Source organism: Equus asinus, chromosome 21, assembly GCF_041296235.1.
Source record: "Equus asinus isolate D_3611 breed Donkey chromosome 21, EquAss-T2T_v2, whole genome shotgun sequence".
Lineage (NCBI taxonomy): Eukaryota > Metazoa > Chordata > Mammalia > Perissodactyla > Equidae > Equus > Equus asinus.
In genome coordinates, this window is record NC_091810.1 from 22,743,344 (window position 1) to 22,755,131 (window position 11,788).

General features: G+C 54.1%; 1 protein-coding gene across 1 annotated transcript; it reads right to left on the reverse strand.

Moving 5' to 3' along the window:
- Positions 1 to 4,712: 4,712 nt before the first annotated feature.
- On the reverse strand, positions 4,713 to 10,998 carry BHLHE40 (basic helix-loop-helix family member e40). The gene is made up of 5 exons (XM_014868372.3): positions 9,810 to 10,998; positions 9,573 to 9,642; positions 9,200 to 9,307; positions 8,130 to 8,253; positions 4,713 to 6,802 (listed from the first exon to the last, which is right to left on the reverse strand). Exons 1-5 carry the CDS (start codon positions 9,887 to 9,889, stop codon positions 5,946 to 5,948), a joined length of 1,239 nt encoding a protein of 412 aa, XP_014723858.1. The 5' UTR covers positions 9,890 to 10,998; the 3' UTR covers positions 4,713 to 5,945.
- Between the last annotated feature and the right edge of the window lie 790 nt (positions 10,999 to 11,788).

Here is an 11,788-nt window from a genome sequence, read left to right on the forward strand (position 1 = left end):
ATAATACGATCTCAAAAAAAAAAGCATTTGCTCTTCAAACAAATAAACAAGCACAAGTTCCTTCCGTTTCACCGTCTCAAAGCAGAGTGGAGGGTCGGAGAGAGGGGCGGGGACTTAGAGTAGCAGAGGCTGGCTGTCCCCATCACTCTGGCCACAGCCAGAGGCTGACCCCTACCTGCCAGCCTAGTGAGTCATTCCCTGACGTCCCACCTCAATGTCTTTGCTAAGATTCCTCCGGGAAGGGAGGGCCCCATCTATAGTGGAAGAAACCTTCTGGGCCCCCATCCAGCCACATCACAAGACTGGATGGCCCCGCCGCGAGACAAGCATGTCAGTGGCTTCCATAGCCGATGGGCGAGGCCACACCGTCTCATGTTCTGCTGCGGTAGTCGGGCCAAACAGATGGCGTGGGATAAACAGGGGGTAGTGCTGGGGGAGGTGGGGGGTGGTTTGGAGTGGCCTCAGTCTCCCTCTGGATTCTAGAGAAAGAGCTGGGCGAGGTGAAGCCCATGGCTCTTTGTGATGTTTTTTAGCAATGCAACTCCTGTTCAAACAAACCATCATGACGTATGAGACAGAAAAAGGAGGCTGCTCCAGCCAAAGAGGGGGTGAGACGCCCAGAACCTTCCCTCCCTCCATGCCACGTGGCACCCCAGGGGATTCTGGGTCTTGGAAGAGCACCTCGATCCTGTTAACACATAGCCTTTATACGAAACCACTTGGGAACTCAACATATTCTGTCTCTATGAGCTCGCAGGGGGCTCCAGAGGCCCGAGGAGGAGCCTGGCAGCACGTCCAGCTCCAACCTGAGGGCCTGGCCCCATTCCACAGAGCCAAGTGGCCTCTTCTTACCCCTCACCAGCCAAGGACTGGGAGACGGCCAAAGGCTGGAGAGATGGGCCCGGGTGCGGGCGGGCTGAAGCCGTGGACAGGGACGGGAGCTGCAGGGGCCTGGTCTCCCAGCTTGCCCAGCTTCCCTTCCAGCAAGGGAGCGTGGGCCTCAGCCCCGGCCTCCCCCGAGCCCCCAGATGTGCCTCGCTCCCGGTGGTCCACGTGTAGCTCCTGCCCCTCCACCTCTGCCGCTCCTCCCCTAGAGAGAGTGAGAAAAGGAATGCCCCTCCTACAGAACACTTCAAGACATCATTTCCTCAAACCCAGATTCTGGTTCCCAGCACGGTCAACCTATGGGGGCCCCCAGAGACCCCGACAGTCCTGCCAGGTTAGTTCTTTACCTAGAGAATTGGCCCGTTTTGACTGTGGGATGGAAGGGGGGCACTTGTAAGGAAGCAATAAAGAGTAGGGCAAATACAGTCAGGCGCCGCATAATGACAGACAGACCGTCGGTGACAGACCGCACATACGCTGGTGGTCCCGTAAGGTATGTACCATCCAGCCTAGGGGTGTGGCAGGCCATGCCATCTGGGTTTGTGTGAGCACACTCTGTGATGTTCACACAATGACGAAATAGCCCAACGACGACTTCTCAGAACGCGTCCCCATCGCTACGCGCCCCGCGACTGAAGTTTTACTCTGAGCTTCAGTTATCTTGTCCGGGCACTGACGGGGGTCACAGTGACTCCTCCACAGGGCTGTTCTGAGGATTAAATGAGATAGTGCAGGTCCCAACCCAACCTCACAGCAGCTCAGGTTAGAAGTAGTCCATACCAGAGAAAGGGCATGGCTCTGTCCTTCATAGGCTGTGTCACCTCAGGTGAGGCATTTCCCCTCTCTGAGCTCGTTTCCTCATCTGCAAAAGGGGCATATTAATATTTCCCATGCACAGTTGCTATAAGAAGTAGAGACAATTCACACAAAGTGATTACTATAGTGCCTGGCATAGGGAAAGTACTCAAAATATGGTAGTAATTATTACCAATTACTAATTTATTGCAATTATGACTATTTTTACTATTATTATTACTACTATATGTACTATTATTTAGCGAGAAGGGCAGTGTGGTTTTGCAGTTAAGCACACAGACTCTGAAGCCAAATTGCCTAGGCTTAAATTTCAATTCACCAGTGGAGCTGTGTGACTTTATGCAAGTTACTTAACCTCTCTGTGCCTGCATTTTGTTAACCATATAAGGGGAATAATTATACCTACTTCATGGAGTTGCTGTGAAAATTAAGTTACTGTAATGTGGAGAGCTTTGAAGACCATCTGGCAAATAGTAAGTGCTACAAACATGTTTGCTGTTAGCAGTGATAGTATTTGTATTATTACTACTATTATTAACAACCAGATTCTGAAATCGTTCACCTTGGATCCGATTAAGGAGAGTCACAATTAAACATATTCGCTATCTCGCTAATGGTTTAGTGACTCTGAAGCTGTGTGACCTTAGACAAGTTACCTACCCTCTCTGAGCCTGCTTTTATTTATCTACAAAATGTGAATTATAATAGTACTCCTAATGGTCCTTTTTGGTGGTGAGGCTTCGTTAATGAGCGATGACCCGTGGGAAGCGTCTAGCTTCTAGTTAATTAGGCTCTTGTCCCAGGGCCCTGCTCTGCTCCGGCTCCCTACCGCACCCGGGCCTGCCTCCCGGCCCTGCGGGAGAGCGCTCGGATTCCCTCCCGCTGGGCGCGGCGGGGGGGCTGCCCGGCGCCCGCTGCCAGGCTGTTCTGGGGGCCGCGGGCCGGTGGCCTTGCCCAGCTTCCCCGGGGATCGGGTTTCTGCTGACGCGGTGCCAGGCACGTCTGCTTCCAGGAACCGGCAGCCGCATTTAGCCGCGGGCCGCACATGAAAGCGCTGCAGTCGGAAACGTGACGTTGTGTCAACAGGCGAGGCGGGTCAGCGCGGGGTGAGCCCAGCCCGGCAGGCCCGGGGCTCCCGCCCTGTCTGCGCGCAGCCGGGCCGCAGCCTCGCGCCCCTCCTCCCGCCGGCGCTCCGGGCCCCGCGCTCGCACCCCACTGTGCACGGAGGTCTCCCGGTGCGGAGCGGGCGGGCGACAGGCTGGGGGACGAACCCTCCCTCCTCGGCGCCCTCTGAGCCACTTGGAACCTGCTGCCGCTGGGCTAGAAGGAAGGTCAAGGGCAAACCAGAAGCAGACACAGACAGGAGGCAGGGGGGCAGCGGCCGCCCGTGGGGCTGCTGGAGAGGGGCAGACTCCAGGAGGGGCATTCTGGGGTGACGATGTGCTGAACCCGCAAGACCTTTTATAGTGCAGGTTGCTCCAACCACTTCCTTCTGGCCCCGCAGCTACGCCCTGAGTCACGGCCCAGCAGAGAGCGGGGCATGCAGATTCCCTCTTGATGTCAGCCCCATGCTCATCCCCGGGATAGACTTGACGTGCTAAGGTTTTTACCGGAAAAGTCTAGCAAGAAAACCCTAGCAATTCAGAGTCTTAGCAGGCAGGAGAGCTGGCCCTGAGAAGCTGGAGAAAGAGGGACTGACAGAATGTGCCATCTGCCTGCTATAGGACAGTGAGGAGGGCTCACAATGTTCTTTTACCTCGTCACAAACGGGCGTGGAGGGGAAGATGACAGACCACTCAGCTCACTGAGTCCTGGTCCGGGGCTCGTTCCACGACTCGGTGCTGCCTGGGGACAACTGTGCCTTTTCCACCGTGCGTTCTATGTCTCACACAAGCCAGGCAATGCTTGCTCTCGCCTGTGGGCTCATCGGGAGAGAGGGAAGGTGACATTTGAAGCAAACAGTTTTGAGGGGCAGGTGGTGCCTTCCCCCGGCTGAGAACTCCCTGGGGACAGGTTCCCCGCATGGGCTCCAGATGACCACAGGGTTCTGGAAGACTCGGATGCTTTGAGATCTGGAGCATGACAAGCCAGGCGCTGGCCGTCAGGAAACATCAGGACACCTCTGAGGGAGAAGGGGAGAGGCAAAAATACTCAGCCGGGTCATTTCCCATGAAATTTTTTCTTTTTTTCCTAAGAGCACTTGACTAAGGAACGGTAATGTTCATTCACGCACAAACACACCCAATGAGAGGAAGTCCAGGAAGGATGTAGAAAATAATTATGGAATGTTGCCTTCAGCAGCAAGAAGACAGGATATGGCAAATCCATCAGACCTTGCTAGACTCGAAAAAGTTAGACTGCCTTGGCAAAGAGATGTGCTCCCCGGCATAATTATTATTGCATAATAACCCATTAAATCTTTTCTCAATGTGCCTCCCCCTCCAGCAAGCCCCCCAGACACGAAGGCCCACAATTTCATACTTGGATTTTCTGTCAAGTTCTAAGGACCATGACAAAAGTAGACTGGGGGAAAAATATACTTTTTGCTCAAGTCTGGAAGGAGGCATCAGATGATTGTGATCCTCTGGCAGTGGTTAGTCAAAGAAAAAGATTAAACAAATATTTACCTACTAAATTGACTAAGCTTATTCTGTCTGACTGAATACCAGGCACGTGGAAAGCTGAATGAAATGACACAAGATTAACTAGTTGTTGCCTTCAGCCAAAAGAGGAGGGCAGAAGGAGACAGCCACATCACACGATGGGGTTATTTTTAAAAAACGCAGAAGACCATCTTTCTCTTCCACAGGAAAAGGATTATTTTATTAAGTATTTTAAAACAACTACTTAACATTGACTCATAGATAAAAATATTTACAATTTTACACCTTCAGGAAGGTTCCAAAATATAAACACTGTACCTCTCCCTAGAGAAAAAAATTCTTCTCTTCAAAAACAGGAATACATTCATTTTTCTCGCTTTGTAGATCAAGTAATTATACAAATAAACATCTGAAACATTTTCCTTTTTAATATATTTATATAATATATATTTATAACAGTTTTACAAATAAAGGCAACGACGTTATACCAAAATAAAAACAGGAAAAGAAAAAGTTAAACCACAATCGGCGATCAAGCATAGTGCATTTTTTGAAACGCTGGTGCAGGGCTGGCTGGACAAGTCAGAAAACAAGTACTCTGGACCAAAAATAAAACTTCTTTGAAGGAGACAGAATCGTTTTTAGCCATCAGGCCACTCCAGATGCTGCCGGGCGAGGGGAATCAGCCTGCAGAAAGGATCTTGCTGTGCCAAGGGCCTGTTAGGCCTTTAAGAAGCTAAGCTTGGTGGAAAGGAGTTTGGAGATAGAACTGAAAACGGACTCCAGCTCTGCTTGTTGAAGGCAGCAATTAGTTACTTGGCTGGATGCACTTTGGGGTGCTGGGAAATAGGCGTCTGGAGCTCTCCGACCGTGGTTTGGTTCCCTGGACAGCAAGACTGTTTCTAGATGAGACCTAGAAACAGGTGCCAGAGGCCCCAGGGACTCCTCCCTCATTCCCTGGCAGCTCGGCTTGTACCAGGGGGCCCAGTTCCTCGGTAAGCTAACCACGAAAGCCTGAGGAGGGAACTACATTCTCTTTATTCATCCGAGGCAGGGGTGGGGAGCAGACCTGCGGAAATCTCCCCAAACCACTGCCGTGCTGTGCCAGTGTCTGCTACCTCACCACTTTGCAGAAAGCTCAGTCTGGGTGCCCTCTCCCTGTATGGTGAGTCACTGAGACAATAAAAGGGAGAAGGGTGGGGTCACAAGAGCTGGCTGGGAGCTGCACTCTGGAAAGCCCTCTTTTGAAAGTACCTTTTTCTCAAAGCCACAAGACCCAGCTCCCAAAGCGAAGACTGACTCACACACCAAGAGTCTGAAGCTTTTGGAAATCCAGCTGTTTTGTATCAGAGGGGGCTATTCTCTGGGTGGGGAAGAGCCCAGAGGTCTGCTACAAGCCCCCAAACCTCCCGATGTCAGGCAATCCTTCATGTCTTCCCTACGCCAAAAGGAGCTTCAATGTCCTATACCAACACACGATGTGCACGCACGCACGCACACACACACACACCCCGAATTTTCTCTCCATGCCTCAGATTATCTCGGCACACACACGGGAACAATTTCGCTGCACTCACAAACACATTTTTTTTTTGGAAGTAGGGAGGAAGGAAAGCGAAGCAACAGGATCCCCTAAAGAGTTTAGTCTTTGGTTTCTAAGTTTAAAGGGGGGATCTGCTTCAGAGCTTGGAGCAGGGCAGAAGAGTCGAGGGCCGGATGGCTAGGCAAGGGAGAAGGGAGTCTCTGGGGCATGAGCAAGGGGGCCGAGATCTTGTCTGGGTTCATGAAGCTGGTGAGGGCTGCAGCGGAGGCGTTGAGGCCCGGGTACAACACTGGGACCGAGGTGGGGTACCAGCACTTCTCCAGCATGGGCAAGTAGGCAGTTGCTGAGGGTGGGATCAGGTAGAAGGGCAGGCAAAAGGGAGGCTGGTGCGGGTGTGGACCCAGGAACGGGGAGCTCATCAGGTCACTTCCAGTGAAATGGCCTTCATCATCTGAGAGCTGCATTCTGCTCTTTTTTGTGGGGGGTTCTTCAGATTCTTGCTTAATAGCACCAATCCTTTCTCCCATGGTGAACCTGCGTCCATGATCGCTCTTGAAGTATGGTTGCTCACCGCGCAAGTCACCCTTCTCTGATTCTCCTCCATAGCCGCTGTCTGTGTCCGTGTCACTGCCACTCTGCTCCCCACTTGAGTGAGGGAAAGTCCGCTGGATGACTGGCACACAGTTTTTCCCAGGGCCTTCGGAGCCGTTGGCCAGGGAGCTGGGTTTCTCCTTGAAGTCCATCACTTTGGGAGCCGGGTCTGCCGGCTTCCTGGAGGTACCACCCTGCAGCAGCTCCGAGACCACTCGGTGGAGGTGAGTGACGAGCTGTGAAGACTTCAGGTCCCGAGTGTTCTCATGCTTCGCCAGGTACTGAAGCACCTCCCGGGCACACGTCTGGAAACCTGAGCAGAACATCTCTTGACCTGCTTCAACATTTCTCCCCGACAGCTCACCTGGATCAACAGAGATCCAAAGGAAGACATTTCAGAAGGCCCTGTGGTTCACCTGGCGACCTATACTGCAAAGACCGGGAGCTTGCCTTTTTATTAATAGCATTTGCTCATTTATGTTCCTAACTCCAAAAGTAATATGACCAGAGAAAATTTGGATTACACTGAAAAGGATAAAGAATAAACTAAAAATCATCCATAATCCTACCACCCAGAGAGAAAATAGGATTGTAAGGGCTGCATAGTATCCCATCATATAAATAGACCATAATTCATAGAGACGGGCTATTTCTCCTCTTGTTGAATTTATAGACTGTTCGGAGTTTTCATTATAAGCAACACAGCAATGAACATCCTGATATGTTCTAAGTCAGAGCCAATTTATAGAACTCAATTGCACTGTAGCAAGATGGACAGAGACCAGACAGTCATAAAATGAGATAAAGAATGAACAAGATCACCTGAAGTAAGCTTATTTTCAATGATTTATAAAAGCTGCAGTCATGCTGTAAGCTTTAAACTCAAAGGCTGTTTCTAAGCCCTGGCCATGTATTCTCTCCACGACCACCAGGAAATCAGGTGTGATCATCTTTCTATTTTCAGTGAGGAAACTGGCAGACCTGCTTGCTAGGCTTTTGTGATTCTCATCACCCTAGTCTTGGAAAGGAGGGCAGAGAAGAATGGAATGAGGGAGTGGGTGGAAGAATTTCTCCCTGGCCTGTACAGTATTATCTGGAAGGGGTGAGACAGGAAGGTTAGAAGGTGACTGGGATTCTCTGGAAGTCGGGAGAAGCGAATGATGAAACTTCAGTGGTTTCATTAGATTGTGCAATTCGCCAAGATACCTAGTGGCTATTCAGGGAACCACATGAAATGCAGGAAAAACTCCTGCTGTCATCCTGCCAGGATCATACCACACACCGAGCGATAAGGAAGTAGAGAAACAGGAAGACACTGGGGCATACCCATGATTTATTCTCCAATGAAAGAGGGCTAAGAAGACGAACTGTAAAACACCCACGATGCAAATTACAGGTGCCTTGGCACTTTCAAAGGGAGGGGGCAAAATCTCCCAGAACTCAGAAACTCTTAAGCCAAAATGCCAGAGAAATATTTTATCATTTGACTAATACGCATTCATGCCAGGTGGCACACAGCAGCATTCCAAATGAAAAGTCTGACCTTTTAGGAAAGACAAAACAGCATCTCCCCTAACAAATGTGCATGAGCAGTTTGTTGCAGGACTGTTTCTTATTCCAGATGTCGAGCCCCCAGGCTCTCTGTTTGTGCTAGAACTCTTAAGAGATGATAGCCACGCTCCGGCACTCACCAGCTTGTAAACCGCTCTGCAGGGCGATGATTTTCTGCTGCTGCTGATCAATTAGGTTTGTTAGTGCTTTCACATGCTTCAAGGTAAGTTCAAGAACCACCGCTTTTTCCAAGTGACCCAAAGTCTGGAATGAAAACATCCTCAGTCAGCGGTGAGCTCAGAAAAGTCCCACCTCTGGGACATTTATTAGCAATGAGAAATGTCTCTAAGGGGGGAAAAAAATGAAATAGCCTTTCCTAGTTGACTAAATTTAGTTTTAGGTTTATAGATTATGTTTTTAAACAATATATATTATACATGTTTCCAATTAAAGAACAAAAAAGTGTCACCTATCTTTGGAGGCCTTTTGGAAGAGGCAGCTACCTCAGGAGAAAGCTTTGACAGATAAATTTCTCCAGCAGCCGCTGCTGACCTGAACTAAGGGGGATCTGGAGATGCCGTTTCTCTGCAGTGGTGTCAACGGGAGCAGGGACGTCTACTATGTCTGGCAGCCTAGAGGCTTTCCCTAGCTTCTTTCCTGACACCCTTTCATAACTTCCAGCTCATCCAGGCTTTTTCTTCCTTCTCAAATACTTTTTTTTTCCTTTCCCCAACCAAAGGCTGCCAAGCTAGTAAGCTGTTGGCTACCGACAGGAAAGGACAGGACGTAAAAATTACACACCAAAACAAGTCCGCTTAGTTAAAAAGGTGTGTGTGTGTTGGGTGGGGGGGGGGGGGTGGCCAGCGGAGAGAAGGGGGTAAATAAAATCTGCGTGTTGCCTGGTTGGCTCAAGTCTGTTAAACTAGAGAACCCTGAAAATCACCAGAAGGGAAAGTCTTAAACCCTTGAAAAGGAAGGCCAGTTGGTGTTGGAGCCAACTTGGAGAAGTCCAAGAGCTTCTCACTTCATTTGGATGAGACAGGCAGAAAATCCCAGGACTGAGGAAGGGTACCCCAAAACAGAGCCACCCGCCAGCTCCTATCCGGCCGTCGGGTCTGCAGTTCCCCGCGGGGCCTGCAGGCGGCGAGTGACCCCTGCCCGCCCTCCGGGCAGACGAGCTGGCTTGGAGAGGAGCCAGCTTCTCACTTACTGTAAGTTTGAGATGTTCGGGTAGGAGATCCTTCAGCTGGGCGATGCACTCGTTAATCCGGTCACGTCTCTTTTTCTCGATGAGCCGGTGCGGCAGTTTGTAGGTCTCCTGCAAGGCGCACGAGGAGGAGGTGGGCGCCTGAGGAAGGGGGTGAGAGCCCCCTTTCCTCCCCTACCCCGCGGCGGGATAAGAGTTGGGGCAGCGGAGCATAGTCATACCCAGAATCACCTTCTGCCCCTTCTTCTCCATGCCACTCAGTAGAGGCACTGAGCCCACCCCTTGCATACCCCCGCCAACCTCAAAGTGAGAAAACTTTTCTTGGAAACTCAGCGCGTGCGAGGGGCTGGGGTCCCCAGGGGCGCGGTGCTCTCACCTTGCTGTCGTCGCTCCGCTTCATTCCTCGCCTCGACTTGTATACTTGGTACATGTGGGCAAAATCCATCCTGCAGAGAGAGGGACCAGGCAGGGTCGTGACTTTGCGTGCGCACCGGCTGCAGGAGCCCTGGCAGACAAGAGCCCCCGGATGCTCCCGGAGCTGCTCCCAGTTGAGAGCGGCGCAGAAGGCAGGGCTGGAGTTGAGGTTGGAAGGGGCCAGGGAGTGCCAACTTACCCTGGTAGGTCGCCGGGCTCCAGTCCTGGAGCTTTGGGCAGGCAGGCGGGGGGCGGTTGCGCGCTGGGGATCCGCTCCATGGCGCGGCGAGCCGGGGCACTGTGCGCTCCTGTCTGCAGTAGCGGAGCGTCGCGGTGAGGACTGTCCTGGAAGGGTCTCTCCGCAGGGGTTCCTCTGAGTCTGAGCTCCCTGAAATCCGCTAGGCTGCCGGGAGCTGCGGCTTTGAGGTGCTGCTGCTTCAGTTGGGGGCGTGCATGGTGTCCCCGCGGCCTCTGGCTCTGGCTCTGCGCACAGACTGGCGGTGTGTGCTCCCTGCGCCGTCTGCGCCGTGCGAGCCAAGTGAATGAGAAGTGGGGCGGGCGGGGAGGCGGGAGAGCGCGCGGGGGGGGAGGCGGTTAGGGCGGAGTGGGGGGGTGGGGGGGGCGAGCTGAGGAGTAATGGAGAGGCTGCGGGCTGGGTTAAATGGGAGCGTGTGGGTGGGTTGGAGCTACGTGTTCTACCCTGTGACTCCAGGCACGTCTGGCCGCTGCCGGGGAGGGAAGGAGCGACCTGCCCGCCCTCCCCCGGCTTCATCACATGAGTCTCACGTGTTGGACAACGCTCCCGCGGCTGCGAGGGAGCCCCCACCCCCAGCCTGGGCCCCCAGGTGTCTGCGGCTGCGGCTGCCTTTCCCCGAAGAGGGGGTGGCAGCGCGGCCCGGGTCCTGCCCAGCCGGGTGGGGGGCGTGGAAGCTAGGAGAGGCCGGGGAGCCGGGGGGTCCGAGGAAGGGGGGGTTGGTAACGTGGGCGAACCTGCCCCAGGGAAATGAAGTAAGTTCCCGTCTCCTGGGAGGGAACGGGGGAGGACGGATCCGCCCGCGTCTGACTCAAGCCGGGAGAGGAATATCCCCTCGCTCGCTCCAGCCCATCCCTCTTCCTCCTCCCCCGCCCGGCCGGCTCGCAGGAACCGGCGCGCAGCGGAGGGAGTCGCCCAGCCCCCTGCCTTCCCCAGAGGCTGGGGTTTCTTTCCGTGCCGGCTTCCCTGCCCCCAGCCCTCCGCCCGGCGTCCAGGAATTGCCCGCCTGGGGAGGGGCCGAGGGGCGGGGCGGATGTCACCCCATGGGAAGCGGGCGGGCTGCCAAGCGCAGGGGCAGCCGAGGCCGCCGCCGAGCACGCTGCGCGCACCTGACCGCCGAGGGTGTGCGCCGCGGGCCCCTAGCTCCAGGGAGCTCCGCTCCGGGCACAGCCTGCGGGCCGCCAGGCACCCCCGCGCGCCCCCCCGGATGCCCCCCTCCCTCCTTCGGCTAGTCAAGCCCAGAAGGAGACCGGGCGCGGTGCCCTGTGTTCCCTCCCTGCTCTGCCCCCTCCGGAGCAGAGGCGTCCGGGTCGCCTCCCCTCCGGCTGCGACGTTACACAACCGCGGCGGCAGCGCCTGCCCTCCAGCCGCCCGGGGCGTGACGCTTCACGTGGCCGGGGCTCGGGCGCAGCGCCGCCGACTGCGAGCCCCTCTGCTCCGGCTGGGGGACCGGGAGCCCTGGGACATGGTGTGCCCTCCGGGGTCGGCCATGCCCCCGCCTGCCGGGAACTTCGGCGGCGCTGTGTGCGGTCTGCACCCAGAGCAGGAGGGGAAGGGAGGCGAGAAAAACTGTCTGCCCATCACAGTGAAATCTTAGCATCCGTTCAGTCGACACACGTTTGAGCCCCCTACTCTGTGCCAGGAGTGTGCCCGTTGCTAGAAACACTGGGGAGTCAAACATAGCTTCTGCCCTGGAGTGTACGGGAACCCCTGGGAAGAGGATAAATCGAGCAATGAGGGGACGGCAGCCCTGGGAAAATTATATCGGTGCCACTGGCTGACAGAGAAAAAAGATGTTTTGTTGTTGTTGCTTAATTTTATTTAATACGAACCAAGATGCCTGGGTAGAGCAGGACGGGGGAGAAGCTAACCCACTGCCCAGAGCGTGGGGCAGAAAGGCTGCCTCCGAACGGCCCCAGATCTCT

Bases quoted from the DNA above. Each gene is read 5' to 3' on its own strand.
- BHLHE40 (XM_014868372.3), bottom strand. From the start codon at position 9,889: ATGGAGCGGATCCCCAGCGCGCAACCGCCCCCCGCCTGCCTGCCCAAA. The intron at 8,254-9,199 runs GTAAGTGAGAAG...TTTTCATTCCAG, and splicing joins CCGAACATCTCAAACTTACA to ACTTTGGGTCACTTGGAAAA. The intron at 6,803-8,129 runs GTGAGTGCCGGA...CTGTTGATCCAG, and splicing joins GCAGAGCGGTTTACAAGCTG to GTGAGCTGTCGGGGAGAAAT.